General features: G+C 42.2%; 1 protein-coding gene across 2 annotated transcripts in view; it reads left to right on the top strand.

Moving 5' to 3' along the window:
- Positions 1–22787, top strand: part of MED14 (mediator complex subunit 14) — a 47059-nt gene extending 24272 nt beyond the window's left edge. Inside the window, exons 21-31 of one of the 2 annotated variants that reach the window (XM_066599958.1) lie at positions 1775–2044; positions 3221–3358; positions 5055–5163; positions 6380–6505; positions 9132–9314; positions 10092–10327; positions 10789–10968; positions 12992–13099; positions 14852–14977; positions 18291–18480; positions 22124–22787. In XM_066599958.1, coding sequence (XP_066456055.1) covers positions 1775–2044; positions 3221–3358; positions 5055–5163; positions 6380–6505; positions 9132–9314; positions 10092–10327; positions 10789–10968; positions 12992–13099; positions 14852–14977; positions 18291–18480; positions 22124–22197 — 1740 coding nt within the window. In that variant the 3' untranslated portion in view covers positions 22198–22787. The remainder of the gene's footprint in view (positions 1–1774; positions 2045–3220; positions 3359–5054; positions 5164–6379; positions 6506–9131; positions 9315–10091; positions 10328–10788; positions 10969–12991; positions 13100–14851; positions 14978–18290; positions 18481–22123) is intronic. The other variant, XM_066599959.1, reaches the window with a different exon arrangement.
- Positions 22788–24216: the final 1429 nt, after the last annotated feature.

Genomic DNA, 24216 nt, shown 5'->3' with positions numbered 1-24216 from the left:
TTTGAAACCAAAGGGCAATTAAAAAAAAAAAAAAAATTGTCATTGAGCTGGAAATATCATAAGACTCCACCACAATCAGAGGCTAAAAACTGGGAATCTGCGTTCTTCATTTTGTGAAATTGTACCAAGGTTCCAAATTGGAAACCTGTTTTGAGTTTTGTTGCAAATAGAACCCTCCTTAGGGCTGTCTCACATGAGCATATGGTCAGTGTATTACAGGGGTGGGTAATGCACCATACCAATATCCCATAGGCAGCTATGTTGCCGTTCAAATGAATCGTGCAAATTATGCACAGAAGAAACATCGCATCATGTTCTATCTTGGCACGTATTACGCACGCATACAGGTCAAGGTGGTACATGGTGATTGGCAACATACATTGTCATTGTGTACTGACTGCGTGCCACACACGTATCTGTTGCTGCCGGCGTGCTGCAAGATGCACTTGTGTGAGTCCGGCCTTAGACAGCTTAAATATATATTTTTAAATCAAATTTAAATTCGCACAACCAGCTTATGCTGTACTGCTTGGTTTTCCTTTTAATGGCAACTGTATAGGAAATCTGGAGCATCCATTCATAGCAGTCTACATTTTTTGCTATACGCAGTAAAAATTAAAAACCTGTGCTTTAACTGTTTGGCAAAAACGTGATGCCAACCTAGCTGAACTTGCATATTGCAGATCTTTTCTCCTTTCCTCCACTAGTTTCTGCAAATATACATATTCTCTCCTGCTGATTGTTAGAGCTATCCTGAGTCAATCTGCTATTGTGCCGCTCTCCACATGAACAAACAAACCCCTTAAGACACAATAAGATGTTGCAGATTGTACACCATAGTGCTCATGAATGGGGTTTAAAAAACCCTTTCAACATGTGGCTGAAAACTCTTTACAGAGTTTAGTGCATGCTGCATATAGACTGCACAGCTTTTTGAAATTCCCATCGATTTCACTTCATATTCCTTCACATCTGATAGTTGTTTTTCGGAAAAAAAATTGCTGCTCTCCCACCGTCCCGCCTCCTATGTTTTTGATGCTTCCCAATGATTGCTTATGGCTCTTTTATACAAGATGATAGTTGGCTAAACGACTGCACGAGTGCTGATGTCAATGCTAAGGTCGTTGGCTCTGGTGCAGGGCGTTCAGATAGACTTCGCTGCTGGATGGCTGGGTTCATGCGGGCTAGTCGCTCAGCGTCTCACCTTGTATATGGAGTGAGAAGCCAGCAATAATGACTTGTGGGTGAATAGTGAGCGATTTTATTCTTTCTTTTTTGCATTTGCACTGCACGATTATTGCTTAAATTAGTTTGTTTGAACAATAATAATAATAATCGTTATGTGTAAACAGGCCATTAGTGACCAAAAAGGCTACTGGATATTTGCAGAATGGCCATGTAAACAAGCGCTTACGTTTTAAAGCACACATGCGAGTATAAAATTTGTGTCTATCCATAACTACGTTTTTCTTGCTAAATCAGTAGCACCTGTGCGTACAGGAAACTATTTCCCCTACTTTCAGCGTCTTTTAGTTTTCCTTTGTCTCCAGAGAGCATGAGGTTCGCCACCTTTTCTCTGCCTGGATGCATTTTTGATTTTGTCGAAGGGACTTGTACAGGACAGGGTTGTAACTAGAGCCAAATTAACTAGCCCTAATTTATTTATTTTGGCATACTGATTGATATTCAGTTTTTAGGAGAAGCAATGTTATGTTGTAATAGAGATGAACCTTACTGTGATATCAACACCTTGACCTATCTCTGTTGTTTTCAGGTATTGTTTGATACTCAAGCTCCTTTAAATGCCATCAACAAGCTTCCGACAGTGCCGATGCTAGGGCTCACACAGCGGATAAATACCGCATACCAGTGCTTTTCTATACTTCCGCAGTCTCCTACGCACATCCGATTGGCCTTCAGAAGCATGTATTGTATAGATATTTACTGCAGAAGCAGGGGAGTAGTAGCGATACGTGACGGAGCCTACAGTCTCTTTGACAATAGCAAAATTGTTGAAGGTTTTTATCCTGCGCCAGGACTAAAGGTGCGTGCAATCTGCATATTGTATTTATTTTTTCCTGCCATTACATCTTATTTTAGTTTTGGATAACTTTGAGGCCACGCTGACACTCACCCCTTTTTCCGCAATTGGCGCGGCGTGCTGAACGCCAGCCATCCGAATCACGATATAACATTCCCATTGCTTTCAATGGGGCCTCGCAGACCTGCTGTTTTTAATGCACCTCATCGGCCATCACAAGGGTGGGGTGTGTTTTTAAAAAGCATTGTCAAACGCTGTGACGTGTTCAAAAACGCAGCTCGAAATCACGGTAAAATGCCATGATTTTGAGCAGCATTTTCTGAACGTGTGTGTGAGTGACCTAAGTTGTGCAGCTGTTAGAAGTCTGTTATACCAGGGGAAGCCTTGCAGTCTGAAAAAGTGGTAGGAATAGCTGTGCAAAAATAGAGATACAGCATATTATCTTTTGTTTATCTTACTATAATAGCCTGCACATCAGTGGTCATCATCTCTGTTGTACTACAAGCTTATTTTGGGGGAAGTTATTAATAAAAAGGAAGTAATTTGACAATGCCACACTAGTGAACATTAGCATACGGGATGCTTTCTTATGGAAAGTAGGATTATGTAGCATTTTTTCATATGGTGATGTCTGCATACATCTATAAATAAAGTTCCTTGAAAGATATTTTTTTCCGGGCTAAATATTGGTGGCGTATCCTTAGGATAGGTCATTTATATCAGATTTTGTAGCACCGATGCCCTACATTGCAGCTCAGTCCCATTCAATTGAATGGGACTGAGCTGCACAAAGGCCATGTGACCAGTGATTGTGATGTCCCAGCGTGTATCCAAAAGTTGTAACCTTTCCAAACAGCTGATTGGCAGGGTGTCAGGAGATGGACCCTAGTACTTGAATAAATCAATATTTTAGTCACTGAAATCCCCTTTCAACTGCGATCAATAGTAAGATCTCTCTAGTTGTTGGACTGTAAAATAAATTGTGTTGTGAGATGGCAAAGTGTACTATCTGGTCTCTACAATTAATACAGAGGGTGTACTTTAAGGATAGTAGTTTGCCTTTGGCTGGTGAGACTTGATGGACTACATATAGGATGGCAGATTGAAAAAAAGAAAATCCAGATAAATAGTTTTTTAGTGTGTTTTATTCATAATATTGATTCCTTCTTTTCCATTCAGACTTTCTTAAACATGTTTGTGGACAGCAATCAGGATGCAAGGCGACGATCGGTTAATGAAGATGACAATCCGCCATCTCCTATTGGAGGTGATATGATGGATTCTTTAATATCCCAATTTCAGCCTCAGGCGCAGCAGGTAATGTCTATAAATTGAAAACAAAAATTAGAGAAATATGTTGCTGCCTGTAATCTGTAAATGGGGAGAGGAGATGCGGGAGGTTTGACAGCTGTGATATTTTTCATTTATGCAGGTGTAAAATTCAGAGTGGGGCAGTAAAAAATGAATAAACACTTTACTCACGTTATGCAGCTTCTTGATGATTGGGGCATGTTATGAGGTTGGCCATGGATTTCATCCATTGTATCTAAATCTGCATCAACAGTCCTCAAAAAAGATTGTGTTACATTTAAAATAAAAATGCAGCATATTGTGTATCCAGCCTGAGTCTCTTATGCTGTTTACAAAGTGGGTTTATTAAATCACTTGTACTGTATTTTGTTGTAAAATTTCGGTTCAAATAACACTATTGAAAGCGTGCAACACATACAATATGTAACAACGTAGCCTTAGGACGAGGCCCTAAGCATCAGGTGCTTGCAGTGACTGAAAACTGGACCAGTGTGCTGTTTAGTGGATAAACTATTGTTTACCTGAAACGTTGTGCAGCCATTAAAAGGAGTCCGTCACCTACTTCTAGCCCTGTAAGCCCTGAAATTAGGTGACTCATGGAGTGTTGGGGATGCAAGTTTTAATACTTGTCATTCCCCCAATATGAGTGCTGAAAGCTGCCACTGAATGTATAGAGCAGCGCTGCTAAGTAATCTGCCTATTATAAAGTGAGAACTGGCGGACTACTTGGCAGCGCTGCTCTATACATTCAGTGGCTGCTTTCAGTGATCACACTGGGAGAACGACTGGGAAGGTAAGTATAACACTTACATCCCTGGACTCTCCTATGTCCAGCCCATAAGCTTAGCTTATAGGGTTAAAAGTAGGTGACAGATTAACTTTAATGATTAGACCCAAATGGTTGCATGAGTTTGGAGGTAAATGACAGTTTTACCTACCGTATATACCGGCGTATAAGACGACTTTTGAACCCCGAAAAATCTGCTCTGAAGTCGGGGGTCGTCTTATACGTCGGTAATACAAAAAAAAAAGTGTCAAAAAAAAATAAAATCAGTACTCGCCTCCCCCGGCGTTCTGTCGCGCTCCGGCAGGCTATCGCTCCCATCTGGTCCCCAGCAGAACATTGCTTTCTGAATGCGGGGCTTGAAATCCCCGCCTCCAGAAAGCTAATACACATGCCGTCAGCCAGTTACAGCCATTCAATGACATCATTGAATGGCTGTGATTGGCTGAAGGCGCACGTGTGTTAGCAATCACACCCATTCAATGATGTCATTGAATAGTGTGATTGGCTGAAGCCACGTGTGTTTTAGCCAATCGCAGCCATTCAATGATGTCATTGAATGGCTGTAACTGGCTGACGGCATGTGTATTAGCTTTCTGGAGGCGGGGATTTCAAGCCCCGCATTCAGAAAGCAATGTTCTGCCGGGGACCAGATGGAAGCGATAGCCTGCCGGAGCGCGACAGAACGCCGGGGGAGGTGAGTACTGATTTTTTTTTTCTCCACTGTATTACTGGCGTATAAGGTGAAAGTTGGGGGGTCGTCTTATACGCCCCGTCGCCTTATACGCCGGTATATACGGTACCACACCACACAACCAGTATGAAAGCCAAATGTGGTTTTCAGCTGCATGGTTTACTTACTTTTTTCCGTTCACAAGGAGAGCTTTAACTTCAGTTATCTGCATTTCATATTAACAGTTTACAAAGCAGTCTGGAACATCGGGAGCTTATCCTCTCACTTCACCACCGTCTTCATACCATAACACTGTTACTCCTTCCCCGGTAATGATGCACTCTCAGTCACCAGGTGAGCCTCTATTCATTTTTATGTACCCATGTGGCTTAGATTGTGCCGGTCTCTACTTCAAGGGCAACATTTTAATTTCGCACAATGTGTGTGAACTTTTTTGTTTAGTCTTATTATGATAACCTCACGATAGATAGCTAAGAGATGAGTAAATCAACTTCCGTGCTTTAACGTCCTAAGGACCAGGCTGTTTGTAGGGATTTTACCTATGTGGTGTTACTGCCCTTTTTTTTTTCCTTCAGCTACCAAAATTATTTTTGCTGCCTTTTTTTTTTTTTCCGGGGCATATAGGGCTATTTTTTTTTTTTTTTTTTAATATCCTGACTTTTTCATTTGACTGTTTCTGTTTTATTCAGGGTAAAAAGTGGGGGGAAAAATATATATTCTAGATTAATGTTTTTAACTTGCTATATTTACATTAAAATAAAATATGGTAATGGTTTCCTCATTTTGTTTTGACCGTTTTGATATATATGTATAGTTTTGGATTACAGGGCGCATACGGTGACTGTTTTGGTTGGTGTCCGCGGTGGGTCATTTTCTGTTTTTTATTCTATTCTGAAATTTTTTTTTTTGTATATTACGTATTTTTGTAACTTTTTTTCTTTTTGTTCTCACTGGCAGAGTTTGTCAGGGTCTACTAAGATCCTGCAGCTCTGCTGAAAGTGTTTCCCTTTCACTTTTTAGTACATAGCGCGTCTCCCTCCTCCTCCCAGGTTCTCAGCTGTGACTAACATCTGAGGACCCAACCTGATCCTGCTTGATTTCTACTTTTGCTATTGGCTGGATTAAAGCCCAGGACCAAGCACCGTATATTTACTGCGCTTGGTCCTTCAGAGGTCCATGTTCAGTGGAGATTTAGGAAGAAAATACTGGTATCAAAACTATTTAGTTTGCAAAATAAAGTCTTTTAACTATGTAGAGGTGTACATGTAGTGCTCGATTATTGCCAAGATTAAAGTACATCCTTGCTGCTTGTTTTGGATTTGTGATTTTTACCATGGCATTATTGTTCTGCAGTAAACGGACTATCATAAGCAGGTTGTACTCGCTGATCACCACCAACAGGCCAATCTTGAATGGGAAAGCTATAATGAATTGTCTGCAGTTTTGGAAATGCTGCTAAATTTTTGCTGATTTGTCCATGAATAACTTTGTCCAAGAAAGTATTTGTACTAAATGCTCAATCCCAGCATTACATTTAATCTTTCCTCAGGGAACTTGCAAAGTTCTCCTAGTGGAGCACTTAGAGCACCTTCTCCTGCATCCTTTGGTCCCACACAGTCACCTTCCTCCCTTGGAATTACAATGGTTCCAACGCCTAACTTTGCAAGTCCTCATGGTGAGTACATGATATAGAATTTATAGTATGCAGTGATACATATAGTGTAACAGGGTTATTCGCCCTTAAAAGCAATGCTTCTAGTTAGGGAAGGATCATACAATGGCGCATGGACTGCCTACAGGTCTGTATGTTTGTTCCTGTATTGACCGGGTCTGTGTATGCAGCTTTGGCAAAAGATCTAGGGACTCATCTACAGAGCAGACTTGGATGTATTCCCACCTTAAACATTTATAGCATATTTACAGGATATGCCATGAATGTTTAATAGATTTAGGTCCTAGCTGTATATTCACTCTCCGCATGGATGTGTTTGCTACATCACACAGGTTGAGGGCACCTTTTTTTTTTAATAGGTGGGACATACATCTATCAGACATTTATGGTATGCCCACAGGATGACATAAATGTCTAAGGTGGGTGTTCACCCTTGAACTGCTTTATTTTCGCTATTACAGAAATCATAAATTTTTCCTAAGATTCAGCAGCATATATCTGCTTACATCTTATTAACGTTTGAGGGGGAGGGGGGAGAACGCCTAAATCTGCACTATGTGGACTAAAGAACTTCTGTGTCCAGTCCGCATTACATCTGAGGCCCTTTCATTAGTTAATTGGCTCATCGGCTCAACTAACTTGAGTTAATAAAAGGGTTAAACGTACCATGCTGGGTTATGTTTGAGCTGGAGTAACTTTTGGAATGTGTATTTCATATGAATTTCGATGGGACCTTACCTCTTCCGGAAAAATAACATTCGGCATTTTCCAGCCATTATCTCCAGCCGGTCTCTTATGTTCTATACTACTGAAATGTAAATGTAGTGGTCTTTCATCAGTAGTTCATTAATTGTGTTGTGCTTTATTGTGACAGAAGAACATGCATGGTAAACCTAGCTTGATACTACTCGTTAAAGGCCATTTTGTCTTTTTTGCTTGACTTGTTCTTAGAGATGAGCGAGCATACTCGCTAAGGATAATTGCTCTATCGAGCATTGTCCTTAGCGAGTATCTCCCCGCTCGGAAGAAAAGGTTCGGCTGCCGGCGCGGGTGACAGGTGAGTTGCGGCAGTCAGCAGAGGAGAGTGGGGGGGGAGAGAGGGAGAGAGAGAGCTCCCTGCCTGCACCCGAATCTTTGCTCCTGAGCGGGCAGGTACTCGCTAAGGGCACTGCTCGATCGAGCAATTGCCCTTAGCGAGTATGCTTGCACATCTCTACTTGTTCTGGATCATGTTTTTGTGCTAAAACAAAAATCTTCTACTTTGTGTATCTATGACCTCTATTTTGTGACTAACCAGTGTCTACAACCTATTTAATTTGTTATAAGATCTTGTTAGGCTACTTACAATGCCGCAGTATCTTATGTTTTTCATTAAGGTCCTTTTACACAGGACGATCTGCTGGGCAAACGATGCCTGGCAGCTGGTCCTAGTGATGCTCGCTCTGGTGATGTTACACAGGAACGAGTATCCCTGGCGTTGCTCGCAGCACTGCCAGTATGGAGATTGGAGCCGGCCAGGGAGGTGAGTAAATTACTGGGCACCAGGTGTTAATACAGAAACCCTTCACTACTGTAGACCACTTGGAGAGCATGCATTAAATGGGTTGTCCAGTTGTTTGTGGAGGGGGAAGACGCAAATATTAGAAATCAAGAAAAGAAAACCCACTACTTGCCTCTTCAGTCCCCCAGCAATTTTTGTTTACAAGCAGCCAGTTGTTACATTGTGTGCTTGCATGCAATTGTTGCAGCCATTCGCTGGTTTCAGCACTTCCATATTTACTGGCATTTCTGAGCATTGATGTCAGTATTGAGGCATGTAATTGCTGAGGCCGCTGATTAGCTGTAGCTCTCCTGTACAGATGATCATCACTAGCAGCTTTATAAACTTGAATGGTGGAGGACCAACAGAGCATCTGTGTTAGATACTGCAGGGGATTGAAAAGGCGAGTAGGAAAGCGGGCATTAACCCTTTCCAATCCAATTTGTATCCTGGTTTTCCTAGACGGCTTACACTTTTTTTTTTTTTTTTTTTTCTGCTGCTATACAACGGCGCTATATGCTGGATAAAACCAGTACTGCATGAGGTGACACGTTGGATAGGCTCCGACAGTAGAGAGGCTGGCAATATACAGTAAGAGAACCCCGACGGATGTCTTCCAACATCGGAGCTGTACAGCCTTAAATCATAATGTCTTCAGACGTCAGACAGTGGATTGGAAAGGGTTAATCCGTGCGCTAATATATACCTCCAAGGAAAATGATACATAAGACCAGAAAACCTCTTTAGTGTTTCAAATTCATTTACGTTCAATTGGTTTCGACTTATTTGACTTCCCGTTTAATTTAAGTGTGGCAAATGCTGCAGTATTTGTGTCCAGTTACCTTTAGCTTTGCTTCTTGTGGCCTACACTTTCATCTTTTTATCTTCAAGATCATCTATGAAAGACTTTACTTCTAAAGAAAACTTCCGGTAGTCTTAGTTGTACCTTTTTTTTTTTTTTGTTGATTTAAAAATAAAACCTTTGGACCTATTGTTTTCAAAATTTCAGTTTTATCACTATAATATCCCTTCAAATCTGTAGTAGAAGAGGAGGTGATGTGACAAAATCTCATTTTGCAACCTGCACAGGTACGTTAGACCCTAGCTCTCCGTACACCATGATGTCACCCAGCCAACGTGCAGGGACTTGGCCAGGGTCTCCTCAAGTGTCTGGTCCTTCTCCAGCAGCTCGCATGCCTGGAATGTCACCAGCAAATCCATCTCTTCACTCTCCTGTCCCTGATGTGTCTCACTCCCCTCGAGCTGGAACAAGTATGTTGTGGTTCCAATCATGCTCTCATTTAGTGATTCTAGTTCATCTCTCTACTGGAGATTTTACTTCAGCACAGTTATCAAGATTACATAATGACTTTTGCATTTTAATCTGTCAGCCGATGTTGGGGCATTAACAGCTGGCCAGAAATGTGTACATCACACCATAACATGTCGGGTGAAATCGCAGCTTGAATAAAAAAAATTTTTTTTACAAGAACTGAAATCATTTTTTAAAAAAATGCAAAAAACTTCTGGTTAGTTTTTGCCTACGATTTTAAGCTGCAGCTGTGTTGACCTGCGACCGCCATGTCACCACATCGTGTTGTCCCTGTTCAGTTGATTGATGTGATGCCTGTGCTACCATGCTAAATGCTGTCTGGCAACAATTTTAACTCTAACTTTAAAGAAACATTCCAGGCAACTTTTTAGACTGGCTATGCCTACTTACAGCGTCTGAGGGGGCAGTGTATAAAGCAGGGATTTATACCTTGTGTTATGCGCCATCTCCTCATTCATTGCACTAGGCATAACGATATTAGTTTTTGCTTGAAGTGTTCCTTTTAAAATATAATTAACTGAATGAGCTCCATATTTCCTCTCCAGTATTTGACATTTGACTTGTTTTCAGCAAATGACACTGGGGCAGATAATCTTCTCTCTACTCATGCTTTCTTTCTTGCATTAAGCTTTCAAATAATGGCAAATCATATAATCAATAATACTAATTAATACCAAATTTTGTCTTAAGTTTTATTTTGTTCTGTTTTTTCCTAGGTTCTCAGTCTCTGCCAACGAATATGCCTCCACCTCGCAAGCTACCTCAACGTCCATGGGCTGCATCTATCCCTACAATCCTCACTCACAGTGCCTTGCATGTACTTCTATTACCATCTCCAACACCTGGATTAGCACCAGCGCTGGCAGGAAGCTACCTGTGTTCTCCTCTTGAGAGGTTTCTAGGCTCTGTAAATATGAGGCGGCATCTTCAAAGGATAATCCAGCAGGAGACTGTACGTATTCTATCATATTTGGTTCTATCCTTAATTACCCAAGTTAAGCTGAGCTCACACGAGCGTGTCATGACAATGTATTCCGCACGCGATACTTGGGCATATAATGTACTTTACCAATCTACTATAGGTTGCCATGTTGCCGCTCGCACAACTTGTGCAAAATACGCATGCAAGAAAAATCGCAGCGTGTTCTATGTTGGCGCGCATTCACGTCAAGATAGTACATGGCCGTGCATACTCTCTGCATGCATATATCTGGCAGCCTGCATGCTGCCAGATACGTTTGTGTGAGTCTGTCCCTTTGCACGAATGATGGTATGGAGGGCCTTTTCTTAATTTTTTTATTATTTGCTCTTTGAAAAAAAATAGTTTTTTGATTAACCACTGCCATCATGTCATTAACAAATATTAGATGGAATGAGTCTAATGTGATCCTACTTTTATTTTATTACTCCCAGCTGCAGCTTATAAACTCCAATGAGCCAGGAGTCATTATGTTCAAGACAGATGTTCTAAAGTGTCGAGTGGCCCTTAACCCCACCACGAACCAGACTTTACAGCTGAAAGTGACACCTGAAAATGCTGGCCAGTGGAAGCCAGAAGAACTGCAAGTCCTTGAAAAATTCTTTGAGACCAGGGTAGGTGTTTACCATACTTGCCAAAGTACACAAACTCTGACCTGACAATCTAATGCTGCCTTTGCGCAGAACGATTATTGTTCAGAAAACCGTTCAAACGAGCAAAACTGAACAGTGATCTCTCAGTTTAAACATGACTGAACGAGAATCGTGCGCTTCTCATTTGCCATTTAGGTCCAGCCGGCAAAAAAAGTTGGTGCCGGCTCGTTCATTCGTAGGGCGGTTTAAACACTGATTGATCAGTGTTTCACATAGAGCATGAGAACTGTATGATTCTCAGCAAGACTCGTGCAGTCCTAAACAAGCTGCCAGCGAGCGTTGACAAGCTGGTCATGACGTCACTAGGTCGTTCACTCAGGCAAATGAGAATTGAGTGAAAGGGGCATTATTCTGTCATTTAAGATCTATTTATAGTGTAAGGGACAATTGAGCCATGGAAAAGGGCTGTCATTTTCTTTGAAATGTTTCAAGCTGTACTTCTTCCAGTTACATTAGTGGTGTGGTATGGACCCCTATGTTTTGTTGCAATGGTTACATGCTAATAATCTAAGGAGCAGATGCACTTACTCGTAAGCTAAGTGAATCCCAACCAGCATGATGGCACCACAAATAAGATTCTACCTGCATCTAGCAGACATGACACACACAACATACAATGTTAAGTAGACCTTTATTAATGTTGCCTCTGTGCTTGCTGAATTCACATGGATGGTGCAGCGGTCTGGGGACTACCGCCTCTTGGTTGCCCAGTGTGTTTTTGTCTCTGGATGACTCGGATGTTCTGTACTCCAGACCTCCCACCCCCATACCAAAATACTGCTGAAAAATATCTGTGTGCAATGAGGCAAATTTAGTTTTTCTTAATACAATGATTTACAAACCTAGACATGTCAGGAGGCGACACCTTCTGGATAAATTCAGTGCGGTGAAAGGGGTGTGATTGTGCCATTGTTCTTTTCGGTTTAGTTTTTACTGTGTTCAGGGTGCAGTAAAACTGAACTATTTTGTGGGTCAGTATGATTATGGCAACACCAAATAAATTTCTAAGTCCTGAACAGGTGTCCTGTGCTGCCTTGGAGCTGGTGCTCATCTATCTAATGAACCTCTGAGCACGATCATTTAATGATTTGATTGCTGTGGCTAAGAGGCATTATCAATGGGAACTGCACCCTTCGAACACTTGGTAACACAATTGGGGACTGAGGGACCACTCTGAAGTCAGCCCTGGGTCTGTTCAATTAGCCCATTCCTAGGACATGCTAATTTATATGTAGTGCTAATTGGACAGAAAAAGAATGTCACATTTTATAGTAGAATTTGTAGCGAAATCCAAACAGCCTGTCATAGCGAGTAGGCCAAATCATTAAGGCGATAACATTTGTAAAAAGTGGCTGTAATTGCTGACTAAATGTTCTACCCAGACTGGTTTAACACTACTTTGTCAGGCTTGTTAGCGGTAGCCTTGTAGATCTGCTTTGTTTGCAGAATCGACGGGATCTCTTGTTGACACTTACCATTAAACTGACTCTCCAAACGGTCAATCATGTTTGGGAATTCTGTTTTTGTGGCCAACTAAATAAGCATTTTATGTCACTATCACTGGATTCGCCTACAGCCCAGTTGCGTCTCTGCGAACAATCCCATCACGGTTGGGAGCTATGAAAGGCTATTACCTCTTTCAAGCTTAAGGATACATCCAGGTTCTGTTGTGAAGACTGAAGATCTGTAGAGAAAAAAAAAATCACATTGCGTATTCAATATCTGCCCTTCAGGGCAATTTTAATACAAATTTTTGTCTTCAGTGTCAAAATCGTGATTTTTGAAAATCTCATCCATTTTGGCTGCAGATTTACAGCCTGCAAATCTGATTGGAACTTCTGGAAGGCATCTGCTACGTGTGAATGTACTCGTGTTTTTCCCTATGTCATTATGACTATCGGCTTTTTTCTGTATAGAGTTTAAAAATAAACAGTAAAAATGTACTAAAAATTTGCGTACTCTGAAACTGTTTTTCCTTTTTTAGGTTGCCGGTCCACCCTTTAAAGCAAACACACTAATAGCTTTTACAAAGTTATTAGGAGCACCAACGCACATACTCAGAGACTGTGTACACATAATGAAGCTCGAACTGGTAAGAATGCACTACTTTCCTGTGGTCCATGGGCAAGCAGAAATAGCCATATGTAGCATGTTTGAGATGTTTTCATACATTGTGGCTGCTCTGCACAGCGATTTTGGAGTATCTAAAAATTTTAAAGGGTTCTTGGTCATAAGTTTCCTTCCTGCCTCAGTAGATTACTTGTCAGTACTGAGAAATTAATTAATTCCTAGCCAAATAATGGATTTAAACTTTACTTTAATGTGCATAGGGAACATAAAGGACAAAACCCTAACATTTAAATAAATGTAAATTTAAGTTTTTTAATTCTTTCTCTATTATGAGTTTCCCACAACAGTTGTGTACACGTTTTGATTAACCCTGGTTCTATACTAATGTCTGAAATATTGCTGTGAATGGTTGTTCCATTATAGGAGTTTGAGATCACAATAAACTTGCCCAAAGGTACGAAAAGGCATAATATAATAAGAGGCAATACTTACCTGTTAAATGTCCTGCAGGTCTGTGCCTGCTTTACTGCAGTGATGGGGTGCTTGCATACACCTGTGACTACTGCAGCCAATCGCTGGCCTCAGTAGTGTATGGCATGAGAACGACTGAGGTCCCTGATTTTGGTATACAGGCACCTCTCCTTACTGCAACCAAGTAAACCAGGGCCACCAGACACCACCAGAGTGACCCGATGTTTCAGGTGCTTTTAGATGGAACAATTATTGCTCAAACCAGCTAAAGTGAACGATAGTCGTTCGGTCTAAGCACGAGCCAGCAACCGAACGTCAAAGACATCGTTCACTTTTTTCATTTGTTCATTAAAACCCATCATTGGTTCGTTTGCTTGTTTGGTTTAAACTGCAATCGTTCAATCTTCCACAGTCCCTTATACAGTGAATGTGAAAGACTGAATGATTCTCCTTTAAACGAGCCAACGATGTATCTGTGTAAACAGGCTGCAGGACAGCGAACGAGCCAGCGGTGACGTCACCCTCTCGTTCAAACAAGAATCCGCTTGTCTAAAAGGACCTTTTAGGCCGCCTGCAGACGAGCGGGTCGGATCCGGCAGCGAGAATTCTCGCCGCGGGACCCGACCCGAGAGCCTGCAGGGACGAGCGCGTGCTCACCCGCGCCTGGCGGCCCCAGCTCTTTCATGTGCCGGCTGCGGCGCAGCTGGCGCATGCGCAGACCGGAGCCGGCGGCCCGGTGAGTGCAAGCCCCGCACAAAAATAGGACATGCCGCGGTTTGTTTGCCGCGCGAGATTTCGCGCGGCCAAACCGCGGCCGTCTGCATAGGAGTGCGTATTGTAATGCACTCCTATGCAAACTTTCAGTGGCGGAAATCCCGCGGGAAAAACCGCCGCGGGATTTCTGCCCGTGTGCAGGCGGCCTTAGAGTGATTGACTTAAGTGAATGTTGGCTGCTTTGGGATTTATTTAGTTTCTGACATTTCTTACCTTTTGGCATTTCTTTATGATCTCAGAAACCCCTTTAGGGTAGTTTCACATGAGGTTTTTTGGCAGTTTTTCATGTAGTTTTTAAATAAAAGCCAGAAGTAGATTCATCAGGAGGGAGAAGAGAGGTTCTTCCTTTTTATATTTCCTCTATAGTTTGAAACCACTTCTGGCTTTGGCTTATATGTTTGTTTGTTTTTTTTGTTAAACTCTCTGAAACCCTTTTCCAGGTTTCACATTTTACTAGAAAAGATAACGTTGTTCTATAATCTCTAAAATTGGTCCATTGGATGCTAACTTTTGCACCTTAAACAAAAAGTTTCCAGATCAAGCCACACAGCTGAAATGGAATGTGCAATTCTGTTTGACCATCCCTCCGAGTGCCCCACCAATTGCTCCTCCAGGGACTCCGGCTGTTGTCCTGAAATCTAAAATGCTGTTCTTTGTAAGTATTGATAAATTGTAAAGGTGAAGATTAGTCTATTAAGGTGGAGCAGAAAATTAATTTTCTATGAACATGTGATATCAAATGAAATTATAATACAGTAATGTTGGGGTATTGAAAGATAATGCAATTTTGGGAGTGTGACAGGTCTGTGCCATGTAGACAATAATTCTATAATTTAATGTTCACACTGGCATAATGGCTTCCAGATGTACCGGAACCATGACCCCTCCTTATTCCTCCTGGTGCCCTCTTTGACTAATAATGTTTCCATAAGGTTTCAATTTTTTTCTGTGTGTGATAGTGCAGCAGTCTTTGTACCAGGATATAACGTTATGCCTTATCTACAGGTGGTAATTCTATGATTGTGGAGGTCTGAACGCTGAGACCTCCACCAATTACAAGAATAGTGGTCCAGAAGATCCGGCGTGAATGGAGCAGATGGTGTATGCACGGTGCTGCGCTTGTTATTTCAGTGGCAGCACCGGAGACTGCAGAGCACTTGCACGTGTCAGTCGGTTGCTGCCTTTGAATTACATCCAGCTGCGGCACACATACAAATCCACTGCTCGGTAAGAGGGGCAATAAACGAAAAGAAGAAAGCGTTCAAACTACTAAAGCAACAAGGCAGCGAAGAAGTGCTAAAATCATACAGGGAAAAAAACAAAATATGCAAAGATACGATCAAAACTGCCAAGGAGGAAGCAGAAAGACGGATCGCCAAAGAGAGCAAAAACAACCCGAAGCTATTTTTCAACTACATTAACAGCAAAAGGATTTGCAGGCAGAGCGATGGCCCGTTAAAAAACAATGCAGGAGAAATCATTGATGATGACGAAGGGAAAGCAAATCTACTAAACAGTTTCTTCTCAAGTGTATTCACAAAAGAAAAGGAAATGCCACACGAGATACAGGGGAATAAAACGAACCCCTCACAAAACATCTCATACCTAACACAGGAGGAGGCGCGGAAGCGTCTAAAGAAAACTAAAATTGATAAATCGCCGGGCCCAGATGGATTACACCCAAGGATACTAAGGGAACTAAGCGACGAGATAGTTAGGCCGCTATACCTAATATTTCTAGACACTATCAAGACCGGTATAGTACCATTGGATTGGCGCATTGCCAACGTGGTTCCAATTTACAAAAAAGGGAGCAAAAGTGAGCCTGGAAACTACAGGCCAGTAAGTCTCACTTCAGTAACGGGAAAAATTTTCGAGGGGATTCTGAGAGACGCCATCGATGAGTACCTCAAGGAGATTAAGGGAATAACTCCTCACCAGCATGGATTCATGAAGGGTCGCTCATGTCAGACAAATCTGATCAGTTTCTACGATGAAGTAAGCTCTAAGCTGGACCAGGGAGAATCTATTGATCTTGTATATCTGGACTTCTCTAAAGCCTTTGACACCGTGCCACATAATAGGCTAATATACAAAATGAGGCAGCTCGGACTGGGCGAAAACGTGTGTAAGTGGGTAGAAAATTGGCTCAATGATAGAAAGCAGAGGGTGGTAATAAATGGTGCGTACTCTGATTGGACCATAGTCGCTAGTGGGGTGCCACAGGGTTCAGTATTAGGCCCCACTCTGTTCAACATATTTATCAATGACCTGGTAGAGGAGCTGCACAGCAAAATATCAATATTTGCAGATGACACAAAATTATACAATATAATTAATGCAACGGAGGACAATGTGCGGCTGCAAACGGACCTGGACAAGCTGGGGGCTTGGGCAGAAAAATGGCAAATGAAGTTCAATGTTGAAAAATGTAAGACTATGCACATGGGCAGGAGAAACGGATGTCACCAATATTCACTTATTGGGGTACCACTAGGGAAAAGTGATATGGAAAAGGATCTGGGGGTATTAGTGGATAATAGACTAAACTGGAGTAACCAATGCCAGTCAGCTGCTGCAAAGGCAAATAAAGTCTTGGGGTGCATTAAAAGAGGTATAGGGGCGAAGGACGAGAACATCATCCTTCCTTTATATAAGGCACTTGTCAGGCCTCACATGGAATACTGCGTACAATTCTGGACACCGGTGCTCAGGAGGGATGTTGCGGTACTGGAGGGGGTTCAAAGAAGGGCAACTAAACTAATACATGGAATGACGGGACTGGAATACCCAGAGAGGCTATCCAAATTGGGTCTATTTACTCTAGAAAAAAGAAGGTTAAGAGGGGACCAAATAACTATGTATAAGTATATGAGGGGACAACACATGGATCTCTCCCGCGATCTGTTTACACCCAGGACCACGACGGTAACAAGAGGACATCCGCTACGATTAGAGGAAAGTAGGTTTCATCACCAACATAGAAGGGGATTCTTTACTGTAAGAGCAGTGAGACTATGGAACTCTCTACCGGAGGAAGTGGTGATGGCAAAATCCACAGAGGCGTTTAAAAGGGGACTTGATGTCTTTCTGGAGAAGGATATTACAGGATATAAATCTTAGGTTAATTGTTAATCCGGGTATATAGGCAGGTAGGAACTATTAGGGGTTGATCCAGGGAACAGTCTGATTGCCATTAGGGAGTCGGGAAGGAATTTTTTCCCCAAAAGGGCTAATTGGTTTCTGGCCTTGGGGTTTTTTGCCTTCCTCTGGATCAACAAAGTAGGATAGACAGGCTGGACTAGATGGACAATGTCTTCATTCAGCCTTACATACTATGTATATGTTACTATGTTACTATTCCTTTGGCACCAATGTTCTTGGGATCAGTAGGTGTTCCTGCAGTCACGGCCCGCTGGTCATAAAGTTATTCCCTATCCTAACATATCTTGGCAAAACGCTTTTCTGCCTAACAGAGCAGTGGGAGCCTGACGGATTAAAAGAAGTGTTAATTGAGCCTAACTGTGAAACAAATACAATGTACAACTGTACATGGGGTGACCATTCAGAGGAACAAGGAGGGCCGCGCTTGGTCGGGGAGGAGAGAGACCTGAGAGCAACCAGGAGAGATTTAATAGTTGATGTAAACCTGGTAGTTAGCTGCACAGGTGAGTCGGACTACCTGTACATACAGGAGGGCAAGCTCTGGACTGGTGGTCAGACTAGGATCACACAACACAGCTGCCTAGAATAAAAGGATTCAAAATGTATAGATGCAACTGAGATGGGATGAAATAAATGACACTGCTGGTGAGTTAGCATCATACAATAAACCTGTAGTGCTGCTTTAAATATTGTTACCGAGGATAGAACATAAAGTGGCTGATTTACCAACCGCTTAGTTTACAAAAGAAAATGATTTTCTACTGTAACTCTGTATCTGGTTTTTTTTTTTTTTCTTGTTACAGCTTCAGTTAACCCAAAAGACGTCTGTACCACCAGAGCCAGTTAGTATTATTGTTCCAATCATTTATGACATGGCATCAGGAACGACTCAACAAGCAGACATCCCTCGACAGCAGAACTCTTCGGTAGCAGCTCCTCTGATGGTCAGCAACATACTGAAGAGGTTTGCTGAGATGAATCCACCACGTCAAGGTTAGCCATATACACATTGTTATAGTGCAGTATTTAATTTTGGTTGTTTAGATTGCAAATGATTTAGCAAAAGATGAAACCATTCTAAATCAACGTTTCCCCACTTGATCAAAAGTCTGAGCTCAAGATCCAGAGTTGGTGTTTTTAATTTTTTTCCCCACCTATTCTTGCGGTATGAGGCTGAATACTATTTCTCTCGCAAGTCTGTGTGGAAGTGAGGAATTGAGGATTCCTCCTAGATTAGAGAACTCTACATTCTCATCCGTGTCATTGGGGAACACAGAAGACCTTGGTTATAACTCTTCTTTTCCATCAGTTCTGAGAATGCATTGCTGAGAGAGCATGGTGCTAGGGTACCTTCCCTATAATTCCTAGAAAAGGTACTGTTGTATCTTGTTGACACCGGAAGTGGTGAGTGTAGACAAGGGTTAGGCTGCTTGACAGCCAGGTGACACCCCCAGTTCCTGATTGCCTGCTTGACAGCCAGGTTACTCCCCCAGTTTGTAATTGGCTGCAGGTGCCATTGTGGGATGGCAACACACTGCAGCAGCTCCGGACAGAAGATGTTAGCACCGGCGGCGGGGAGATTGACAGCGAGGGGCGGAGAGCGACGGAGCAGCAGGGGAGAAGGCACAGCGGCGGGCAAACTAACAGGTGCCGGCCAGCAATACTGCAGGACATAGGGAAGACTTACACCGGCAGACAGTGGGGGACGCAGAGCGGCCTGGTAGCAACACAGCAGGACATAGGGAAGACTTACAGTGACGTAAGCGTCGGTGATGGGAGGGCGGCTGTGATAGTCATAGTGGGGTACGGACATCGGGGAGGTTTAGTGTTAGGCTTACATTAATAGCTGTAAATGCTTACATGTTAATGTGGCTCGGTTCTGACATGGAAGCATTTACAGTTATTAATGTAAGCCTAACACTGACACGAACCCTAACCCTCCATCCCAGCCAACTCATTTCGCACACTGCTAGGACCTTGCTCCAGCCAGCCAATCCACAGCTTGTGGGCGTATACAGCCCATCAGTAGGTATCCACCCATACTTGTGGTGGAGACAAGATTTACCAGTACCTCCTAGAAAAACATAGTTTATTGATTTTGTTTTCTGACAGTTTTGCAAAAATAGCTACTGTAACTAAATAATATTTCATTTTCTCAGTAATTTTAAAAGGACTTTTCAGTTAGTAATCCTCTTTAAGTAGATTCCATTCCCTGCAATATAATGGTATCTAAATCTCCTCTACATGTTTTGCCACTTTACGGCATTCTGGAGGGGGAGGTTTAGTGTTAGTAAGCATAGTGTCTTCAGTTGGAGTGCATTTACATATGCAGTTTTGTTTTTAGTTTTTTTTATGTAGTTTTTGAAGCCAAAACCATGATCCAAAAAGAGAACTTGTATCTGCCCTTGTAAATTTTTTTTACTCTTTTAATGATTGTTTTGTCTTCAAAACCACATTACAAAAATTGCACAAGTGAAGCACCGTACGTAGACTAATACTATGCAGCCTATTAGTATAGAGTAGATCATCTGTAACAGAGTGCCAGTGAATGAGTTATTGGCACACAGCAGTGTAAACCTTAGACTTATACAATGTGGCAAATTTAATACTGTATGTGTAATAAAAGAGTTACTAATAAACTATTACTAGTTTAGGCCGGCTGCACATGGCCGTATTTGCATTGCCAATCTGGAGCGGGCGTCCACCTCCGGATTCCACTGCAAATACTTCCCATAGCATGCTATTGAAAAACGTTTTTTCATGCACACGAGCGGAAATCAACAGATTTTCCGCTCGCAGAGGAAAAATTGCAGCATGTTCTAGTTTTAAGCGGATTCCGAGCGGACGGCTTCCGACCCGGTTGTGTGCAGCTGGCCTTAAGCTAACTTGGAAAGCGAATTTTGAAGGGGTTATACCAATGTGCACATGTACTCCAAGAATGTATGACAAAAAAATGAGCAGCTGATTCCCATGGGTCGTTCTTTCAGCACTCTTGAGGTCCTTTTACACGCAAAGATAATCTTTCAAACGGCCAAAAGATTATACAAATTCATTGCTAAAACTTTTAAAGTGTAGATGAGCCTCGTGGTGCAGAGTGTAAGCTCTCGCCTACGACCTGGAGGTTGCAAGTTCGATTCCCACATGAATCAGGTAGCCGGCTCAAGGTTGACTCAGCCTTCCATCCTTCCGAGGTCAGTAAAATGAGAACCCAGCTTGGTGGGCGGTAATAAGTAATAATTACCTGAAAGCGCTGCGGAATAAGTTGGCGCTATACAAATACCATGATTTTAATGGCCATTAAGTCTCTCTAAGTTATTTGCTGAGCCAGGTGTGTGCTTAAACACACACACCCAGCTCTGCAAACAGCTGCTGGAACATTCGGCTAGTGTAAACCTTCCGCAAGGAGAACATCCTGCAGTCTATTAAAAGGTGAGCGAAATGCATTCAAATGGAACGTATTTGCTCAGTCTTCCAGCAGCTGAACTATGGATTTTAAGTGAACTTGAATCCATCGTTCGAACGAAAAGAGCATAATGCCAGCGTTTACATGTAACGATTAGCGCTCATTTTCAGCCATTTGGACTAACTTTGAGCGATAATCGTTGCGTGTAAAAGGGCCTTAAAATCCATTAATTCTGCCAGGGAAAGCTGTGCTTAAATTTTTTTTTTCCCCTGTAGCAGCCACTGCAGGGAAAATGTAGTATTACAGGACAGCCGTTCTAGAATACCAAGGTCGTCCAGAACAGGACCCGCTGTTACTGAGCAGCTGTCCATTCTGGGTCGTAGGGAAGGGTATCAAGTGAGGGACGGACACTGCTGACATTCTTTTGCCCTAATACGGCACATGAACAGGGATTGTACACTTGGCACAACAGACATTAACCTTTTCTTCAGCAATTTAATCGGTAAATTGGCACAATTTTAATATTTTTAATAAAGGTTACATTTAAATATTTAGCTTTTCATGTGTTAAGAGCAGAAGCTTGTTCTGCCCTTTGGGCATTTATTCCCCACCCAACTAAAGGGGGGTCTGGGGTGGTGATTATGTAGAGTTTTTAGCCCTGGTTCTTCTACCAATTGCAGAGGGATGGATATAATATTATCCTCCAGTTAATGGTTCTAGAAAACGTGTCCTAAAAAAAAAAAAAAATCACTGTTTTAAAAACAGGAAAGCAATGATTATTTTAACAGCGTAAGGCCGCCTGCACACGAGCGGAAATCCCGCCGCGGGATTTCCGCCGCTAAAAGTTTGCATAGGAGTGCATTAAAATACGCACTCCTATGCAGACGGCCGCGGTTTGGCCGCGCGAAATCTCGCGCGGCAAACAAACCGCGGCATGTCCTAATTTTCTGCGGGGCACGCACTCACCCGGCCGCCGGCTCCGGTCTGCGCATGCGCCGGCTTCGCGGCAGCCGGCACATGAAAGAGCCGGGGCCGCCAGGCGCGGGTGAGTACGTGATCGTCCCTGCAGGCGCTCGGGTCGGATCGCGCGGCGAGAATTCTCGCTGCCGGATCCGACCCGCTCGTCTGCAGGCGGCCTAAGTAGGTCTGAACTTCTCTTCTCCACTTCTATGTAAAACTGCTAGTTTGTTATTCAATCTCTTAATACTCTGCCCTTTACTTCTCTGTCCACAGGGGAATGTACGATATTTGCTGCAGTGCGTGATCTTATGGCTAATCTAACACTGCCACCTGGTGGAAGACCTTGAACACTATTTACAAGTCACGTGGATTTAATATTATTTTTTTTTCTTTTTAATATATATTTTTTGTTCACATGAAAATATGGACAAGGGACAGTTTTACCATTTGATATTTTTGTCTGTATTATCAATGACACAAAAGCTGGCAGATATTTTTCAAAGATGCACTTCACCAGAAATTATATATAATTGATCATAAAGTAATTTTTTGTATATTGATGTTGTATAGTGTGTTTTATGATAACTCATTTCAAGAAATGATGAAAAATGAGTATTCACCTCCCAGGAACACGTTTAATATTCTGTTTTATACTGAATGAAATATGAAAATGCCAAACTTTTTGTTCGTTTTCTTTTTTTTCTGACTGTAAATGTGTTTTTTTTGGTGTAAAAGGATTTTTTTTTTTTCTTAAAGACAGATTTGTCATTTTGAATACTGTAAAACTGTGGCAGACTTTATAATGAAACTGTATTTTAATATGACTGCTTAAAATCCTAATAGAAAAGAATCTGGACATGTTAAGAACATGTCCGCAAAAGAAAAAAAAAAGGAAAAAGAAAAACAATATTTAATAAACTAGGAGGAGAAGTCTGAACATGTTGTGTCCAAGGTTATTTTGAAGAAAAAACAAAATACCAATCAAAAAGTTGCTGTAAAATGGTTGTCCAGTCTTGTGCCTCAACTTCAAGGTTTTTCTGTGGGGCAAAAAAAAGGTGCAAGGGTACTTGGTGTGATTGCACTTCTAACAATGCCGTGACTTAAGGGCCATTTACACTGGATGATTAGCGTGCAAAATCCGTTCAAAAGCACGTACTTGCACGATAATTGCCATGTCTAAATGCACAGCCATCGTACACTATTGGTTTACAGTTCATGTTGGTCGTTCACTTTCAACCAGCAGGAAAATCATCACTGACTTCTCGCTGAGTGTAAACGCTCCCCATAGAATGTGAAGCGCTGAGCGAGAACCCAGCGGTGATCTACTTAAACACTCTGCACGAGCGCTAACAGCATAAAGGGGACATCGGCGCTCGTGCAGAGATGTAGACTGTCATCCTGTCTAGATGGGATATAATGCAGTGTGTATATACAACTAAACAACCTCTTTAATACAGGCTGTAATGGCCTTTTTACATGGGCCGACAGTTGGCTAAAGGACAGCATGAACGCTGACATCACCACTAAGGTCATTGGCGCTCATACAGAGCATTTACACTGACAGACTTCACCGCTGGATCGCAGGCTTCTCACTCAGCCCTTCACCTTCTGTGTGAAGCGCTGAGCGGGGAGCGTTTACACAGAACGACAAGCCCGCGATCCAGAGATGGTTTTAAGCTGCTTCAAAACCTGGGAGCGATTTCTGTGCATTTACACTGCACGGTTATTGCTCACATTCATTCGAACGAATTTTGAGCGTCAGTCGTTCCCTGTAAATGGCTCATAACTAGAGATGAGCGAGCACGCTCAGTAAAGGCAGATACTTGAGCGAGCATCGCTCTTCTCGAGTAACTGCATACTCGTCCAAGCAAATGCGGGTGGGGGAGAGATCTTACAACTGTGTGATCATCATGAATAACTGTGACGGGAGTGCTTCTGCTAGCAGTTTCAGTGGCAGGTGCCTGTAATAGCATCACACAAACTAAGAAATGGCCTAGTTTCAGGCATCATAGCCCCCAAGTAGATCTGAGCTTGTCAGAATTGAGATCACATGGCCATCTGAGGAAAAAGAGGCTGGGGGTTTCAGACATGAAAAAAATGGTTAACCAAGATAACACTAGCCCACTGATATAGATTACGGGAAAAACTACATTATGAATTTTTTTTTTAATCACCGAAGTGGCCCTTTTAACAATGTCAATTTTTCAGACAGCCTTGAGGATAAACATTGTCAACTTCAAAAATGTGCGCCTGAACAGACAGCCATTTAATATTTTGGATGATTGAGATGTGGTCCAGGGATAATCCTTGCTTGCTAGGTCAGAAGAAAAGCTATAGCCTTCGTAAAGGCTGCTAATAGGCAATCA

Source organism: Eleutherodactylus coqui, chromosome 4, assembly GCF_035609145.1.
Source record: "Eleutherodactylus coqui strain aEleCoq1 chromosome 4, aEleCoq1.hap1, whole genome shotgun sequence".
Lineage (NCBI taxonomy): Eukaryota > Metazoa > Chordata > Amphibia > Anura > Eleutherodactylidae > Eleutherodactylus > Eleutherodactylus coqui.
The sequence above is the reverse complement of the archived record's forward strand: the minus strand, read 5'-3'. Positions and strand labels throughout refer to the sequence as shown.